Source organism: Anopheles cruzii, chromosome 3, assembly GCF_943734635.1.
Source record: "Anopheles cruzii chromosome 3, idAnoCruzAS_RS32_06, whole genome shotgun sequence".
In the NCBI taxonomy this organism is placed as follows: Eukaryota; Metazoa; Arthropoda; class Insecta; order Diptera; family Culicidae; genus Anopheles; species Anopheles cruzii.
Window position 1 is genome coordinate 11,451,999 of NC_069145.1, and position 18,693 is coordinate 11,470,691.

General features: G+C 52.9%; 1 protein-coding gene across 1 annotated transcript in view; it reads left to right on the forward strand.

Moving 5' to 3' along the window:
- Positions 1-3,352: 3,352 nt before the first annotated feature.
- LOC128275134 (uncharacterized) overlaps positions 3,353-18,693 on the forward strand; it is a 30,993-nt gene continuing 15,652 nt past the window's right edge. The window contains exons 1-2 of the mRNA XM_053013534.1: positions 3,353-3,401; positions 5,345-6,960. Coding sequence (XP_052869494.1) covers positions 3,353-3,401; positions 5,345-6,960 — 1,665 coding nt within the window. The remainder of the gene's footprint in view (positions 3,402-5,344; positions 6,961-18,693) is intronic.

Consider the following 18,693-nt stretch of genomic DNA (forward strand, 5'->3'; position numbering starts at 1 on the left):
AACTACGCAGAATGTTGTTCGCTACCGTGCTGTGATGATGGAGGAGATAGGTTTTTTTTTACATGGACTTTATTCTGATCTCATTGTTTGACAGATAAGCCTGCGCTCTCTGCCTGTGCGGCCGGAAGTAGTTTGGAGTCGCAGTTGCCATCGGACTGTTGGAAAATGTTAATTTTTATTGCTGTATTAAAGGGTTCCGTTGGATTAGTGTCATTTTGAGGTATTATTTTTACGCCAGCATGATCGGGAAATTGGGATGAACTAGAAAACGGTAGACTAATGTTGGAACTCACCCGAACGTTAGTCGATCCGTCGCGAAGCTTAAGCGGAAGCTGGGCTCGACTGAGCGGAAGAACTACGCCTCGAGGCTGTGCCGGTTCCGTCAAGCACGTTGACGTTGCTTGAAAAGCATTTCCGGCGGATACCCTTCGGGAAAAACCAAAGGCCCGTTTCTGTTGTCGCCCTCGGCGTGATTTACCATTGCCGCCACCGTGACGTGGCGAGATCAGTTCGGCGTTTGGCGTAAAAATAGACCAACATGATGCTGCTGCTGCTGCTGCTACCGAATTGCCGAAGCCACCGAATATCCCTCGATGTGTGTTCCCTCGATCACCTTCTTTCCGTGGTTTGGTTTCCGCCCAAGAATGAAACAATACCCGTTGTGCCGTTGCCAAAGGTCGACGGAGGTTTCGAGGGCTACACCTCGCGGGTGACCCTCGCCGCGCGCGCCGCGTTAATGCCACGTGAACTTCCGCACCGCGCGACCACGGCTCCCGGATGTGTGGAGACCCGAAAAGTTAACGCCACCGGGCCGGGATTTGATGATAATTTCTATGACATTTACATAGCGACAAAGACGCAATTGTCGCAAGAGTGGCCGAGAGCCGTGTTCTCTGGTTCCTAGGGCCTGCCGCTGTTGTGGGGCACAAAATTTACGACCAAAGTTAAAGTTGCGCCGATCCCAGGCGGACACTTTGGGTGTGCCCCGACAATGGTGTCTTTTAAAATCGGGATCAATTATGGGCACGATGGGTCCACTTAGCCTTGTGGCAAAGGGTCGCCTCGGTCGTCCTTAGACGGAACGGTCCACTGTTGCACTCTCTCTCTCTCTCGCTCGGTGTGCGCGGCAGGCATATAGACACTAATGACAAATTGCTTACACTACCGCCGGTTACTTGTTGGAAGGGTTCCAATAGCATCGCTTGTTCGGCTGACTGACTGGTGGCCGGGTGGCCGGGTGGCCGTTTCGAGCGAAAGAACCATCATCCGGTAAAGTGCATTCGACAGTTTAATGGCCAACCCACGGCGTACGGTGGTGGCGATCGGTCTTCTCTGCTTCACTGACCGCTGCAGATGGAGCGAAAGAAAGGTTTACTGAAGTTGTAACATTTCGCTACTCACTTGGATGGACTCAGATATCTGGAACCTAGTCTCTTCTGGTGAGGGCAAATGTTTTATGACCAAGATATCGGTTGATCTTGTGGTCGCATGATTGTCGATCGCTCAGAAACACTCATTGTAGGTTGGGATTCCGGACAGGTATTTACTGGCATTCTCGGTCCCTTTACGCGTTGTGCGTCGGAACCATCTAACATCGAACCTGCAACACTCTAACCTTTATTTTCGATAGACACCAAAACCAGCATTTCATTTACATTTCTCTCTCTCTTTCTCTCTCTTTCTACTTTCAGGGCACGCCAGTCAGCCAGCTACTCGACGGCGCGGGTCCCACTGCGGCCTGGGTGCAGTAGTTTTCTAAATATACGCGTCGCGGTTGCGGTTGCGGTGTGCGTTGCTTGCTGCTGGCAGCGTCGCGCTAAGGCCTCGGGAGCAGGAGGCGGACGAAAGACACCCCAACGCCCGCGTAACCCACAATCGCTCCCCCGTCGGAATCTTTGTATTCAAACTCTCCTAATGCGCTGTCGTTGGCTGGGGGAGCAGGCCTTGCAGGACGGTGCGGAACGAGGTGTCCACGGATGGACCGGCCCTCCCATTCAAGCCGCGACGAAAGTCAACTCCTATTAATTATCTGCGTGCGCGTGCGAGTGTGCGTGTGAGAGAGAGTTTGTGGCACTCGAGGGGACACCCAGCAGAAGGCGCGGGAGAACCTTTCCCGGCGAAGGGCGAATCCGGGTGGGCTAAGTAGTAGCGGCAGCGGTGCGCAGGCGTGAAGGGCTACCGTGCGTCACCAACACCAGCCGACGGCGCGCGCGTGCGCTCGCGCACACGTGTGTGTGGTTAGCGCGTGCGCAACCGCGCGTCGTGTCCGGAAGGGCCCCGGGAGCTCACGAAGAGCATGGCGCACCGGTGGCGCGGCGGTGCCCGGTGTCCCGTCATTTGCGGCCGCCGCAGTCGCTAGTAAGACTTCTTCCCTGGCGGACACACACGCGTCCGCGAGCTGTTCAAAGTGTGTGACGCAAACGGCGGGGACGGAATCTCTCGGACCAAGTAACGTTTCGATCCGCGCCGGACATTGCTTATGGGTGGCGGGAAAATCCCAGTTTCCCAACCAATCCCACCGCCCATTACCCTTCGTGCGTGCGTGAAGACTCCGGGGCGGCCGACTAAAGTGAGGAATGGTGTCTGAATTTATCGAGCGGTGGCAGCAGGCACAACGTCCGTCGTCCGAGAACCTCGATTCGAGGCCCAAAACAAACCCCAGTGTGCCCGCTGCCCGTGCCACCACCGCCGCCGCCGTGAAAGTATTGCCATGCGACGGGACGACCTTGAAATCGAAGGCGATCAGAGAACTCGGCCGCAAGGAGTGGTGTTCCGATCGACGCCGCGCGGGATTTTTCTTTTCGCGATCCATCCTTTGGGTGACACCCGCCCCCCAAGAGAGAGAGCTGCAGTGTCCCCTCTCGCTCTCTGTTTCGGGCGCGGTGCAAGGCCGCAGATGGATGTGGGTTTCTTCGCCGCCCAAAGACGCGCTAAAAATAGTGAACGAAAACAGAAACGTAGAAATCGACCGCCGGACCGACCGGCCGGAAGATCGTTCGATTTTCGGGTGAAGTTTTTCACAACCTCGATGCACCCCACTCGCCTCTGGTTTGCCTCGAATTTGGAGCCTCCCCCCCCGTTTTGATTTTGATTGCTTCCGAACGCGCGGCCTTTTCCGAATCACTTTCGCTTGGAGCGTTGGAATGTTTGTTTACGGTTTGGGCAGTAACAAACGGGCCACGTGCGAGTGGTGCTTCCCTTCCTTCGGGTTCGGGTATTGCTTACCTGTTAATGCTTAATCTCTTTATGCCCTGCTGCCCCAGGCAACCCTCGTGTGTGACGTGATCGATTTGTGGCTTCCACCCTCATACTCCCAAGAGCACACCGCGAGTTCGAGAGTGCGCGAGTCTCAATGAATGACGCTTTCGACTACTACTACCAGCATCTAGCGTTCCTTCTGAGTGAGTTGCGTGCGTGCGTGCGTCGGAGCCTTTGTGACGTTAACTAATTTCCCGGTGCTGTTGCTTTTCCTCGCGGTCAAACCAAAATGAAACAGAGGGGCGGGCGGACGGCAAAGACACAAACACGCCAACGCGTTCCATTGCCTTCTTCAAGCCTTCAGCCTTTTTTCTTTTAGTCGCAACGAGGTTTAACGATATTAAATATTATTATTTCTAGTGGTCTAGTGTGTGCGTTTGTGAAGTGAAGATTATTGAGCCCGAAAAGGATTATTCTGAACCACCACCCATCCCCGTCCAAGAGTAGAGTTTTGCGGGTAATTAGCAAACATAGAGATCGCAATGTGTATATCATTTATCGCGTACCTCATCCGCGTCTGTAAAGTCCGCGTTCGCGGTGGCCCGAAAAGGGCACCATTTTTTCATTGCGACACATTTTTCCCATCGAGATGCCCATCTCCATTTGTTTAAATACCACCCCCTGGATGGAGTTCCGTTTGAGGCATCCCCTGTTTTTGTTTTTTTTTGCCGAGTGCCACCGTGTTTGTGTCTTTGTGCGGGCCCCTACAGTGATTGAACGAGGTGTTTACTAACGGTTTCCCCGCTAATCGCCGCTGCCAATACTATGTTGCGCTGCTGTCACACACTAACCTGCTCTGCGCACGAGTCTTACTAACTCACCTCTCAGGTCCACTCCCTAATCGTGCTGTGTTGGGTCACCTGTCCTAGCCACCTTCTAACCCTGCTACCTGCCACCCAACCCAACCAACATAAGTCGGACACGAGGCGTGCCGAAAAAAATGGTACACGACGTCGTGCCGGTTGGGAAGTTGGTAGTCTTAAATGTTAAAAGTTTGTGCCCAGAATACAACTCAATTGCCCGCGGTCACGTTCGGGCTTCGTAGTGGATGGAAAATCGATTCCACGTCTTCGACCAGAACGTGACGTTTGCGGATCGGGCACTAATTGGTCGGCTGGCTGGCTGGCCGGTGTTGTTAATCCAAACAATTCTCTCCGTACACGTTCGTTTGTTTTTTAAGGCGATGGAAAACTGAGTTCCATTTGATATATTTGTCTGTGCGTGTGTGTTTATACTCGTATTTTACCCTTTTTTTCGTCTTCATATCGCGCAGCAACCGAATATAAGTACTACTCAACCATGTGCTGGTGATGATGACGGGGAATTGATGTGTTGTTTGCCTGTGCATCCAAATCTATGTATTAGTGCCTGCTGTGTACATGTGTGTGTGTGTTGGTTTCTCTGTGTGTGGAAATAGTGTGTGAAACGCCACACGCGCGCGCCTTAACGCGGGAAATACGCTGTGCTGCTAGTGCTCTAGAGAATGTCCTTAGCGACGCGCTAATCCTTGGTGTCCGTCGGCGCCGATGCTCGATGTCTGCCGTTGTCTAACTAATGCCCGTGTGTGTGTGTGTGTGCGAGCGCCACAATGATGATGCTGTGGAAGCAATAGCGTAATTAGTGCGGAGGCCTGGTGCTGCCATCTAGTGGCGCCACGACGAGTGGCGCAACGTTCCTCAATTGGCACTCCAGTGTTCTCTGCTAATCACCATCCGCTGTTCAGTGTGTCCCTGCCTGTGTGTCCGTGTGTTGCCGTGCCTTTGAGTGTCGAGCACTGTGCAAAGAAAGAGGACTGTGGTGCGTGCATGTCCTTTGTGTCAGCTAACCACTTGACGGCCGCGCGCACCTTCTTAGGGTTCAAACTCGCCGTCGTCGGGTTGACCGGGCTCCAAGTGCGTGGAAAACAATTGACCAACCACTCCTCCTTCTCTTCGTCTCTCTCTCTCTTTCTCTTTCTTGTGGCCACTCACGATTTTCGCGCGCGACCATGAACACTGACCTGCCGGAACCGGAAACGTGAAAATCGTGAACCTCGGCGGCATAACTATAAACCCGTAAACTGCGTAACCCGTAATGGCGACCGCAGCGAAACAATCGTCGTCCTCGAGTTCGCCGTCCCCGAACTCGGCGGTCCGCACGTTCGTCGAGGGCCAGGAGGACCTAGACGCGATCGCGAAGCAGATCTCGGACCACGCGGAAGCGATCTACCAGACGTGGAAGGCGCGCGGTCTCGCGCCGACCGAGATCCTCAACTGCCACACCGGCGACGGTGAGCATGCCTTCAGCCAAACACTAAACCCTGCCAACAGCTCACCCCCCGCCGGTGGCTCGTCGCCAGTAGGAGGCACCCCCAGCGGAGCAGGAGCTTCCTCGCCGGTCGGTCACTCGCCACCGGGTCCTTCGCCGGGGGCCGGTGTCGCGGAACTACTCGCCAAGGCACCGAACCTCTCGAACAACAGCCTCGAGCAGCTGGTCAGTTCGTTCGTGAGCGAGGACAAAGCCCGCATCGCCGCCCAGCGCCAGCAGCAGCGAGTTGGTGGTGGCATCCATCGCCCGACGCCCTCCTCCGGGGCCAGTTCTTCCGCCGTCAAGAGTGTGCTCCAAAAGTTTGAACGAAATGGTAGTGGTGGTGTTGGTGTTGGTGGGCCGGAACCACCGGCAGTGAGTGGTGCGGGGACACCCGTAGGAGGTTACCTGCGGCCCAGTGGCCCAGCGTTGACGCTGGTGACGAACAACAACAACAACTTCAGTACTCTCAACAAGAACAGCAACAACGTGGTCGTGGTGCCGGACGTGCTGCGGGACACGCTCGCGGAACCGAAGGGGACGTCGGCGGCGGTGGTGGTGGTGCGCGAAAAGCCACAAACGCCCGTGAAACCGGAACACCTGCTGAACCATGTGCCGAGCTGGCCGTTGAAGAATCGTGTCGTGAAAACGAAAGCGGGCTCACCGGTGGGCAGCAGTTCCGGTGGTAGTGGTGCCGGTGGTGGTGCGGTCATCCACAAGAACACCGCGGAGCTGATGGACGAAGTGTCGCGGGAGGAGGAACGTCTGATAAACGCACTCAAAACGGGAACCGTGCTGAACAGTAGTGATTGCATTCTGCCGGAGGTGATCACCTCCACGCTGCCCGATCGGGACGTCCCGGACTACGCAGCGGCCACAGCAGGACTCAGTGGTGGTGGTGGTGTCCTTAGTGTCAGTTACGGTTCACAACCCGCCACAATGGTGACAGCCGCCGCGTTAGCGACCCCCGTGGGGGGGCCACTTGCGCTGTCCAACGGCAACGGTATCGCGATGAACGGCAACGGTACGGCGAACGGGAACGGGATCGCCGTCAATGGGGGTCACAACAACGGCGTGTCCGGTGCCGAGACGCCCAGCGTCAAGCACTGGAACGGTGTGCCGATGAAGCCGAACCACATCCCGATCCTCAACATACATCAGATCCGCGAGCAGGAGAAGCTGTCGATGAACTTTACGCGCAACGTGGCCACGACGCGGCTCCCGAAGGACTTTGGGCGCTCCGGCGGCGGCGACGATGCGGACAAGAAGAACGCCGCCATGCAGCCGAAGACGATCCCGAGTCCGATTCGGCCGTTCCTGTCGCGGGGTTCGGTCGCCGAGCGGGTGCTGATCTTCGAGAAGTGCCCCGAGAAGGCACCGCCACGGGAACGGGCGAAGGAACCGGTCAAGCTGCAGGTGAGTTGCGAGTTGGTAACTACCGAGTATTTGAGTGTAGTTAGTAAAAGTTTTCAGAAAATTGGGAAATATTAAAATCTATCTTCCAAACTGGTGAGTCTTCAACTCGAACTGTACGTTATCGAAAGTGTCGATAAAGTCACAGAAATAATCAAATGAGATCGGCATTTTAGTAATCAAAGCATCGGTCAGAATCTAAAGATCAATCATCGAACACCTTAAAGCCATTTGCGCAAAGCTGGATTAACAAAAAACTCGATGTTTGGGCGCCACCCTATTTACACCAAAAAACATGATGGCTCGCCATCTGCGAAGTTTTGGCCAAACGGAATGGACCCATTTCGTAAACGGATGGGAACTGGGGATGAAGAATGGGATACATACGACAATACTGTGTGAAAACGATCGTGGTCTAACCGTGATGAAGCAGCTTAACCGGTGGCCAAACCAGAACTTACGGCCAGGAAGGTTCTACTGGGTATATGGTGGGACTTGAGAAGAATCGTTTATTATGAGCTGCTACTGTGTGGCTAAACACTAAGTTCAGATCTCTACTATCGAGAACTGCACCATTTGAAGCTAGTGATTGATCAGAAATGGCTAGAATCAACCAAAAGAAAAGGTATTGTGTTCTATCAGGACAAAAAATATCTCACACACGTCTTTTTAGACTCGCCTGTCCGGGAGCTTGGTTGGGAAGTTTTAATGCATCCACCGTATAGTCCGGAATTAGCATCAAGCGATTGACACCTTTTTGACCAAACACTAGATGGACCATCATATAGGTTTATGGTTCCAATAGCAACGTCCCTTTGATGCAGCGCGTTCGTAGATCATCCGGCTACGCGGCACCGAATTATCGGTTGCGAAACGCGCCAGTTCGAACCCAGGGACAGCATCCTCTAGAGTGCGCCAAACTAAAACGTTCTTATACGGTTCTGTCTGGTCCTGCCTGACATACTAAATGATATTAATGTGGTGTCCCCATGTCCCCAAAGTTTGACCATATGTGGCGTCTTCTCCGGTGGGCGCGCGCGTTAAAAATGGCAGCGCTAATCTACGTAACGCGAGAGGTGTTAATAGGCCAAATCGTGCGGGTGTATTCAATACACAACGGGGTCGGTCGATCTCTTGGTCTGTTGTTGCCCTATTGTGGCCGTTTGGGATGGCCTTAAAAATAAATTAATTCATCAACCCTCGCCAACTCAATTACCACGATCACTTTTGTGTCCAGCAAAATTCGTAGCCGTCGTGTGTCGCCATCGTCTTCCTGTGTGTGGGGTCGGGTCGGGGTCGGGTGGTGGTTAGCGTAGACCCAGTTTTTGTTGGACACCGGGTTCAATTGCCCGGCTGCCCGGTGGAAGATTGTGTCAATCGAATTAATGCTGCACGCTCAGCGCTGACCCATTGTAGGCGGAGGCCTCCCTTCCTCCACAGTCACCGTTTGGCGGGGCCCCGGGTCCAGGTTAAATGCCTCGAATAAGGTTCTACCGATGCTGTGTGACCGATGTTGGGCGCGCCGACCGACATGGCAGGAAAACATGGTGAGGTTTGCCATTGTAGGGGTGGTTAAGTGGGGCGCTCCATTAATGCGGTTGTCCTTTGCCGAGCATATGCTTCGGCTTTCAGCACCAAAGAGACCGCAGATTCGTTCCGGGAGCCCGGCAGGGTGGGCCCAGGACAGGAGCTGTATAATTACTCAACGGCTTATGCAACTTCCAGAGCGGCTGATTGTTTAGGTTGCGATAAGAGCCCAGCTTCAGCAAGGATCTTCGCGTCGTTGGCTTTCTGACAACTCGTGACAGCTTCCCTCTATCAGCCGAGGTGCGCGGTTGTGCTGATTTACAGCATGTTTCGCGAGTCCACCCCAATCGGGGCGCGGATGTGTAAACAAAGGGCGGCACATCGAACCGCGAGCTCTCCGTCCCACTCTGCATCAGCGGAACCGTTCCATCAAAACGGTTGTGAAACGCCCTCCCGTCGACGGAGAGTTGTGTGTGACGTTTCGATGATAAACATGACAGCCAATTTACCACTCGTGCGCGCACGCGTGCACCGCGCTGTCTTGCGTGTGTGTGTGTTGAGCGCGTTCACGGTAGCGCTGCGCTCCTGCGCACACCACCCCGCACCGCATGTGCGGGGCCAAAAGTGGGCCAAAAAGTGAGATTAGCAAAAGCAGACGCTGAGGTGCGGTCTCGGGTGTGTTTTGATGGTGCCCCGCTACCCATGTTACCCACCCCGGGGGGAGGGTTGGTCCCGCGAAATTCGGTTTTCTGTGTTTCTCTTCTTCGCGATCGGCAAAGGAATGCTGCGGTAGGCGGGCGCGAACATATCATCAAAACATTAGATTTATGGATTTACGCGCGATCATCGTGGGCCACGATCGAGTAATTTTTAAAAAGCCAAGCCGCGCGATCTCCGAGCCGATCTCTCGGCGCGCGAACGGCTGCTCAGGACGGCAATGGAATTTTGCGTCGAAGCGGTCGCGCGGTGCGGTGAAGATGATTCCAATTTGATTGGAAAATGGCCGCGCCTGGCCGTGAACGGCGCAGGCGGATGTTACATTTCCATTTTCATTTTGTGCCACACTTTTCCCACCACACGCGGGACGCCTGTGCCACCCACCCACCACCGTCGTCACCGTGGATTGGTATTTTCGCGCTCAAGGTTAGTGGCGCACGAGAAAGACACGCACAGGCGCGGTGGGCTGTTTGCTTCAGTTATCTAGCTTCAGTCGCTGTTTTTTGTCGCTTTGTCCATTTAAATGCGACCACTCGAGAGGCTTGGGATTTATTCTTATTTCGACGGCACGTCGCCCGTACGTCAGCGCGTGGAGATCGCAGGGCGGCCACGATGGGGACGGCCTTGAAGAGTTGTCCAAGCAGGGTAGGCCCGCCGGCCCGGGGTTGGTGGAGCCGCGGGACTCGTGGCCTTTTTTGTGCGTCCCGCCCGGTTCCTTGGCGGGTGGTTAGAAGAAGAAGAACTGCTGACCTTGAAGAAGTAGCGTCGCGTGGTGTCGTGGCGGCCCCGTAGAACAGAACCGAAACCCCGGAGCACACAGGAATGTAAATCAAGCGCTGATGGTTGTATTAATATTTATTAATGCAGCCGGTAGCCGTTGGGCGGCGGCGGATGCTGCTGCTACGGAGGGCTGTGGGTCTCTATGGGAAATGGTCGCTCGCTGGCTCTGCTCGGTGGCAGCTCAAGGCCTCGTTTCGAAATGGCCTCGAAGCACCTCGTGGTGGAAGAGGAAATTTATTTTGAGCACCTCCATAAATATGCAACGTGGTGGCAAAGTTTACCTGTGCGCTTTGTGTAATCATTTAGCATGATGATAACAAATCGGGAACCGAAATTTCACGAACACGAATGGGAAATGGTTCCCATCCAGTAGGAAGGCTTTTAATGACGTGTTCTTGCATTTACCTATTAGGTTTTATGGTTTATCCCCATAACGATCACTTGAACTGATGCTTTTAGTGCCTCCTTGTCAGGGGAATTTTGCATTCCGAATGGTTTTAGTTCGTGCTGAATACCGTCTATAAGATCTTTAATCTATACGTGTTTGAGTGATCATTTATTGTCAGTAGCTCGTAGTTCACCACACCTTTCTGGTCCCACCAGACACACAGCATTGTGTTTTACCGAATCGATTTGTTTTTGCAGTCGCAGTTAATGGTTTATGTTACCTGTTACCAAAAAGCACAATTAGGAAGACCAAATTGACAGCTAGAGCCAACTTTTACACAATTCGATTTCATAGTGCTTGAAATGATAGTTGAGTACAGTCAGAATACTTACCACATTTAAATATTAGCCAGAGTAGTATGAGACCATGACTAGTTTCGGAATAGTGGAATGATCGACCATGACCAACGCCACAAGCTAGCTTAAGGTCCAACACTCATCTGGAACTCTGGAGTGGATACTTCAGGGACCATCTACTTCAAGTTCAGCCAGAACCTGGCCTATGCTGATGACATAGACATTATAGGTCGAAGGTTCTCCTCCGATGTAGCTCAGGCTTGCATAGAGATTCAGCAAGCTGCGGATATTCGTGGTCGTCTCGAGCTTCGCCTATCTAGGGTCAAAGATTAGCAATGACATAACTGAGGGGTGATACGCGCCAGGGTGCCAGCCGCCAACAGATCATTCTAAGGATGGCTCAAGTTTAATCGAGAAGCCATTAAGTCGCTGATTTTATTCAAAAAAAGGGAAACTTTCAATGATAGTAAAACATTTTTGGCTGGCCCATGGACTGAGCTCCTGATGCATGCGTCGGAACGTCGCTTTAGTAAACCCCCGGGTTCATCCACGTTTTCGGTGGGTTTCGTTTTGTTTGCCTTTCCCATTCGATACTGAGGCACGCGTCAATCGATGCGCGCGCGGCGCTGGAACTTCGAAATCGTGGCCGATCTCAAAGCCGCGCAAAGCGTTTCTAATATCTGGAACCCCGCCGAACGCCGAATGGGGCCCCTGGTTTCGTCACGTGCTGCGCAATCGAATGATGTCCACCGTCGATTCCAACGGCCACACAAAATGCGTCGCATCCGGTCGACGGTTCATCGGTTGTGGCCGGCTTTTTTTACCGATTCATCGTGCGCGCCCGCGACGAGTGTGTCAAAATATTAAAATCCGAATCATCCACCAACTCCCCGCCGACTTTAATTACGACCCGCACAAAAGAGGTCCCAAAGCTGGCCGGGGCCGGTTGGGGACGGAAATAGAAACCGCTGGACGCGCCCGAACCTGTGGACGGCCCGGATCGGACTTTTAACCCCTTTGCGCGATCGTCGAAGGGAACTTTCGCCACCCTGGCCGCCTGATTGCTGTCGTCGTCGTCGTCGCGCGTCGGCCCATTTGAATCGTTGAAGGGCCGCAACACTTTCATTTCATGCAAACACAACGATGCTGACGATGATGATGACGGGCCGGCGGTGTATATTTACGTATGCGCGACCGCGAGCGGTGCAATGGCTGCTTTGTGGGGTGCGATTTGCATCGGGAAAGTGTGCGCTGTGGGACTAGACTTTTCTTCCCGGCGACGACACCCGTGGATCGGGGCCTAATGGAGGGCTAATGTTGGGGGCCTGACGGACGAACGGGGCGCGCACGGAGTCTGTAATGAAATGATAATTTTCCGCGATTGCGCGATTGAGCGTGAAAAGTACCGCAGAGAAATCTTGCGCCGGGTGCGTTTATGGGCCTTAAACGGCTTCGAGGCTGGTGGCGGTTCCTGTGCAGCATACATTTCGATTGCGGTGCGCGCAATGTGACTGGTGGACGGTTTATGCGGCGAAGCGAAAACGTGATCACTGTACGCCGTGTGGCTGTGGTTGGACATCGCCAGTAGCCGGTAGCGGTTTCTCTTCTAACCGGATGAAGCCGCTTTGAATGCTGTCTGCGCAGCGAGCTGTACAAGCGGCTTGTTTCGGACCCGAAATGGACCCCCCGATTGCAGCCGAATCGTTCAATCTCGTCGTGTGTATTCATTTAAATTGTAACAAAATGTTAATGTTCCGCGAACACGATGCGCGCTGTAATGCAGATAACCCTGGCTGGCTGGCTGGCTGGGAGGAACGCGCGCACCATATAAAGCGTGTGCGCCCTAAAAATGGGCCGAAGGAAGGTTAACCACCGCCCCAAGGGCTCAAGTCCTTGACTCAACGACGGGGGACCCGATCGCGTCTGGATCCGCGGGAACGGAGCACCGTCTGCTGGGATGGCAACTTTCGCGGACGAAGTACGGAGTCGTCTGCCGGTCGGTCGGTTGGTTGCCATTTGTGCCAACAATGGCCGCTTGCGATCGACCCACGACCACCGACTAATTGAAGCGCTAAAAGACGCATTGCCTCGCGTGCCTGTGCCTGCGCTTCTCTGGGACTTTGGGGTTGACGGCGGCGGCGGCGGAGCAGACATACGTTGGCGCATGCCGCGGGGGTTAGTGCATGTAATTGCGACCCCTCTCTGGCCGACGGGGTCTCCTCGACTCGACTAAGCGCAATTGAGGTAGTTGAGCGCGCGCGAAGATTAAGCAATCAACGGGCGTGCGCGGCGGAGAGATGGATGCGACACACGAGTTTGACGCAACGCGAGATGGTAAAAGGCGAATGCACCCCGAAAGCGTAGGTAGTCATTTAACAGACACTTAATACCCCCTTGGCGTGGTGGTTCTGCGATCGCTAACAATGAAGCCGTTTTTGGACTAAGCATTCCATTGAACAGCAAATGCCCATGGGAGCCTGTGGATCCACGTTCCGAGACTTCCACACTGGTGTGCAGGCTCTCAGCCGGTGAAGCAAAAGTGTCGAACAATCCATCCCGAGGTCCATAAAATCATAGACAGGCAGACAGACAGACGGGCAGCTCATTACAGTTCTGGTACGGGACCGTAAATTAGGGAAATGGTTGCGCCTGGTTGAGTCTGCTGCTGTCGAGTTCCAACTATTCGACGTTCGTCTCCGACCGGTCGAGCGAGAGAAGTGTTCATCTTTAGGGGTTTAGTGTTTTGGGGAACGAACACGACGACCGCCCGTCGTTGAGGAACTAAGGTACCGTGATTGATGTCAAACGCGGGTTCATGATGTGTCGGGTGTAGCAATTAATTCGTGTGGTTTTTATTCGACATTTGTGACCTAACTACAACAATTGAACCTATGTTGGCGCCTTAATACCATCTGGAGAATACAGCGAGTTCCCAGTTCCCATCCGACAGTTTCGAGATAGGTTTTGACCGGTTTTGCAAGCTGGGGTCGAGTGTTATCGTGTGGAAAAATCAGTTTTCCATATCTGTTATCCCATTCTTGTCGTTTTATGGCGAAAGCTTTGCTTCAAATGCATTAATTGTTGTTGATGGGATTGTCCTTCAACAATTTCATTCGGTTTTAAAAGCTTAAAGTACACCACACCTTTCATATCCCACCATATGCACAGCATAACCGTTCCAAAGTGAATATTTCGCTTTGGTTGCGATGAACCTGGTTCATCAGGGTGTATTCAGGGCTTTTTGCGTTTAGGATTCTTGTAATAACTCCCCTTTTCATCACCAGTGACGATTCGGTACAAGAGCCCCTTTTTCTGCCGTGCAAGCAGTAATGAAAAAGTACTCCCCGCAAAAATATTATACAAGGAACAAAACTTGACATGTTCAAATGCTTATAAAAGGTGTTGTTTACAATTTAACAAAAAAAAACTATACTGCGTTAGATGCGCAATGACAGTAGCTATCAAACACATAATCAAAAAAAAATATATTTGTTCTATTTAGTGAGTAACGCCATCTATTGTAAAACCGCACGTATTATTTGCTACACCTAATAGTTTCTCGTCCCGCATTTTGGCCAGACAGGTGATGATGTTGCTGAGGCTACGGAAATGGTTGACAGAGCGCGGATGGTATCATCCGTCCGTTGTTAACACTATCGCCCCATTTCTGTTTCTGGCATTCGGGAACTCGTTGAGGAAAGCCGCGGTGATCTCAAGGATGTCCGGCACACTCTCGTAGGCGCGGCGCTACTAACGCCAAACTCCATCTAAACTTACGATGCCCCCGCCAACCGAACCCCGTCTCAGAGGGGGTGCTAAACTTTTGGACAGCTTTCGAATGAGTTCTCCGGGCCCTAAGCTGGAACCTAAGCTGAATTAGCATTTCCCAGCGCATGAAAGTGGTGTCCTCTCCCTATCAACGTTTTATGACCACCGACCCAGCGTCGTATGCCTGGTAGTCAATTAGCTTTATTACCATCCGAGTTGTAACGGGCGCAAGTGACCACACTCCTATCCAGTGTGGCCCTGGAGCATGATTAGTAGGGGCACTATCCCGGCTACTACTACAGTCTCCGTCGCCGGTCGGTTGTTTTTGAGTGGTTTTTGTGTCGTTTGAAAGTTTGCTTCACGAATGGGCTATTTTGAAAATTGGGACTAAATCATCCGTTGACAAACCCCGACCGACTAACCAAGGCGCACCCGACCAGAAGATGGCCGTAAAGTTTTACTGGTTGACGCTCGTGTCAGGCTCTCTGCGGCCGCTGTGTGATGTCTGGTACCGTCACCGGGGCACCGTTTTGTAATGCGACTGACTTGTGAGCTTAAGTTGTGAGCAAGTCTACGTGGAATGAATGAATTGAAATTCCTTCGAGTGGTAAGTCGGCCCGTGGGCCTTTTTAATTACAACCCCTTACTTATGCTCGGCTTATGTCCCGATCGGATCACCGCAGATTAGCCAACGTGCCTTTTTTCGTTGTTGATTCGCCATTTTGTCGTCGGTTAGTGTCGGCGCCTTAACGAACCGGAAAAGTGGGCACTTACGACGACGGCGCATACAACTCACACTAGTCACTCGATGTGCAGTTTTCTGTGGCCGTGGAGTAGAGCCATCTCGGTACCTAAACCGCGCCGATTTGATCGACCAACAAAACCGCTCTGCGATCGTTGCTGGCTGTGGCGTAGGAGAAGTGATCCGAAGGCACACCTTTGCTCTGGCCTCTACCTCTGTGGTGGTGATTTCTGTAAACCAGTTTTATGTCGTGCATGGCACGGCACATGGCGCACTCCTCGGATAGCGACACACGTTGCACAACAAATGAACGATTGCGGTGCATCGGTTCGACTATCTCTCTCTTCCTCGCGATCGATCGATCCGATGAGGATGGTGGTGATGTTGTTGATGAGTGTCTATGACGCTCGGCCGGCACCGGCCGGCAGGTAGTGTGGCCCCTCGGGTGCGATGCTCGTCACATTTGCATATGCGCATTTGCGGTGGCTCAGGCGATCTCAGTGGGACTTTCGATCTCTCCCTGGCAATCGCGAGCTGCTGCTGCGCCATTGCCGCCACACAAAGATAAATCGGGATGGCAGGCCGGCGAGGCAACCGCAACAACCCCCCCGGGGTAGGCTATGTTCAATATTTATTTCAGCTCACCTTCGAATTCCTGCAACCTGCAACCCGACAACCAACCGCTTCTCTCAAGGTGGCGCGACGGTCTCGACAGTCAGTCCCTCTCTGAGACCCTGACTTGTTGATAGTTTTAATTATTTTGTGTGTTGTTGCGAAACAATTCAATCTTTGTGGCCCGCTTTTTCTACTTTTCTTGCCAGCCTGCAATTATATCGCTTTATTGCTCGTTTATGTGTGTGTGTGTCTGCGTGCGCGATGGTGGGAAAAAATTAAATCAGATGCCTTTTGCTGACGCGAACGCGGGGTCCCCATTGATGAGGCTCTTTTATTGATTTATGCGTCGCGCGCGAGGACGGGTTCGTGTGGATGCGGATGGATGGCGTAACAGTAAGTAATCCCTTTGCTTGTTGGTCGTGGAACGCACCCCCCGAGGGAAGATTTATGGGAAATGTAGGAAGCTACCGGTTCGGTCCGAGCAAAATGTATTTGCGAAGTTTCCTCGCGCGCTCCAGTAAGTGGTGCGCACTTATGGCCACCGTGCCGTCGGGATGGGTCCCCGTCGGGTGGTCAGCAAACACTTCGCGAGCTCAGCAGCACGATTTGGAGTGTGGTGGACACACTGTCCGCCTGAAAGGTGCCTAGCAATTGGTTTACTTTAAAGCCAAGAAGCGTGCGCTTTAATTGCCGTCCGAGCTTTGGCCGGCGTTCTTCGGTTTCGTTTCCAGTCTGTTCTGGTTGACTTTGTTTGTTGTGACCATAAAAACCGAGAAAACATTTGCGAGTGCGCATCGTACACTGGACTCTCCGGTGATGGGCTTAAAGTTCCAACTCCCCAGCGGAGGAGACACTTATTGACGAATCATATTCAGCACCTAGGGGGCTTTTGGAACTGGAATCAAACGAATTGGGCTGTGAATCTCACGGGGTTCGGTCGATCTGACGGAGGAGATACCCTGTCATCACGAGGCCCCCACGGGGCGATTCAAGTCGCCCACACTTTGTGGCAAACTTTTTGGCACCGACGGTCGGCCGGATCCAACCTCCTCTCTCTACGGTCTTCGGCGGTGCCGAGGGCGATGGCCAATACAAAGTGTCGGAGCGGCCTCCAACGAGGAATTAGGTGGGTGGGCCGCGGTAACCGAGCCAAATGAAATGGCAGAAAAAAACAGGTCCGCACAAATCAGCTGAACTGAAACGCTCCCCACCACTCATCTCACTCGCCCGACATGCAACGGAAGTATCCGTCGTTGATTAATCGTGAAAGAAATTGCAATCATTTTGCCGTTTTTTGTTGTTGTTGTTGAACCACCGGCAACGGTTAATGTGCAGTCGAGCCGAGCCGAGCCCATGGGTTGGCGGGCGCGCATCGTCCGCGTGTTGGGCTGGGTTAAGTAATGCGTGGCGAGAAAATCAAGGGCCCCGTTTAGAGAACGGCGGCCACGGCCCAACAATGACCGTCGGTGGGGGGGTGCTGTGGTGGATGGTAGGTAATGCCGCCTTTATGCATCGGTTTTTTTTTTCGTGGTACTTACGTCACACGACGCCGGAGGAAGTTGGCGTTCTGCGCGAATGAGTTATGCGCATTCGGTGCTTTCCCCCTTTTTATGGCGGAGAAGTAAACATACTTTTGTCGTTCGTTGAACGTTGCCGAATGCGCACGCCTCCGCTTCACGCCCTCCGATTAAGAAAATGTGATTTATTTGAATGTTCCGCTGCTTTTCGAATGGCAGATGGTTTGGTTGGCGCTTCTTTAAGCTACGTGACGGGAAGTTTAGCTATGTGACGAATGAGAAAGGGTGGTTCTTCGAACGCGCCGCAATAAAACTGAAGAATGATGAGAATGGATTTCCAGAGGAGGCAGACATCATTTCATAAAAGTTGGTTATGGTATCATTCGTACATTTATCACATTTTTATTATCTGGCAACCAGCGGCTTGGTCTTGCAACAGAGACAATGTGATTAACATTGCTTTGCTGCTTACCCCTGGTCTCGACAGTTTCGAGAATCGAACACAGACCAGCAGCTTTAAAGATTACTCTATCGCCGAAGGGCCATTTATCACATTTTTTATTTTTATTAGAACGGACTGAGCCGTATTAAGCACCAACTTAAAGTTTTGCGCTCAAGTTAATGGTCCCGATACGGTTCGAGCTGACATTCTTTGCAGAGAAATCGATTGACCGGTGCAGCGATCTACAGACGAGGCACCATTTTTCACATATTGAACCGCAAATGTCCAGCGCTATAAATGCACAAAGACAGGAAGGAACAGGAAGAGCACAGAAAAAAGTGGCTTCCATCGATTAGCATTCGAACCGACCGCCAAAACGCCAAATTATGGGAAAGTCAAAAAAGGGAAAACCACCGATCGGGGTGATGTTGATGCTAATCATCCGCGCGCCCCCATCCTGCGATCGGAAAGTCCGTCACATCACAACACGGACGCACGGCGTCGTGGCGTGGCAAGAATGATGGTGCGCAGCAAACGGGGTATGCAAATGTTCGGTTTGGCAAGCGCAACAACCGAAAGGTTAGAGCCCCGTCTCGCTATGCCTAATGAGCCATCGTTGGAGAGGTGGGGAGGCGCCCGCGAGGGGAACGTGTACGTGGCGCAGCATGAACATGCCGTACACGCTTCGGTACGCATGATTGCCGATGATGGGTGCGCGCAGTAGTGTGTGATTGGCGCGGGCCCCAACATAAGCTGTGAAAGTTTTCGAATTCGAACCTTCAAAGTGTAGCTCGCAGGATCGATCCGGAGTTTGGTCACCGTGGCGCGCGTGGGGGTTTAATGACAGTTCGCGCGGTATCCACTTTTCGCCCTTCGCCCGAAGG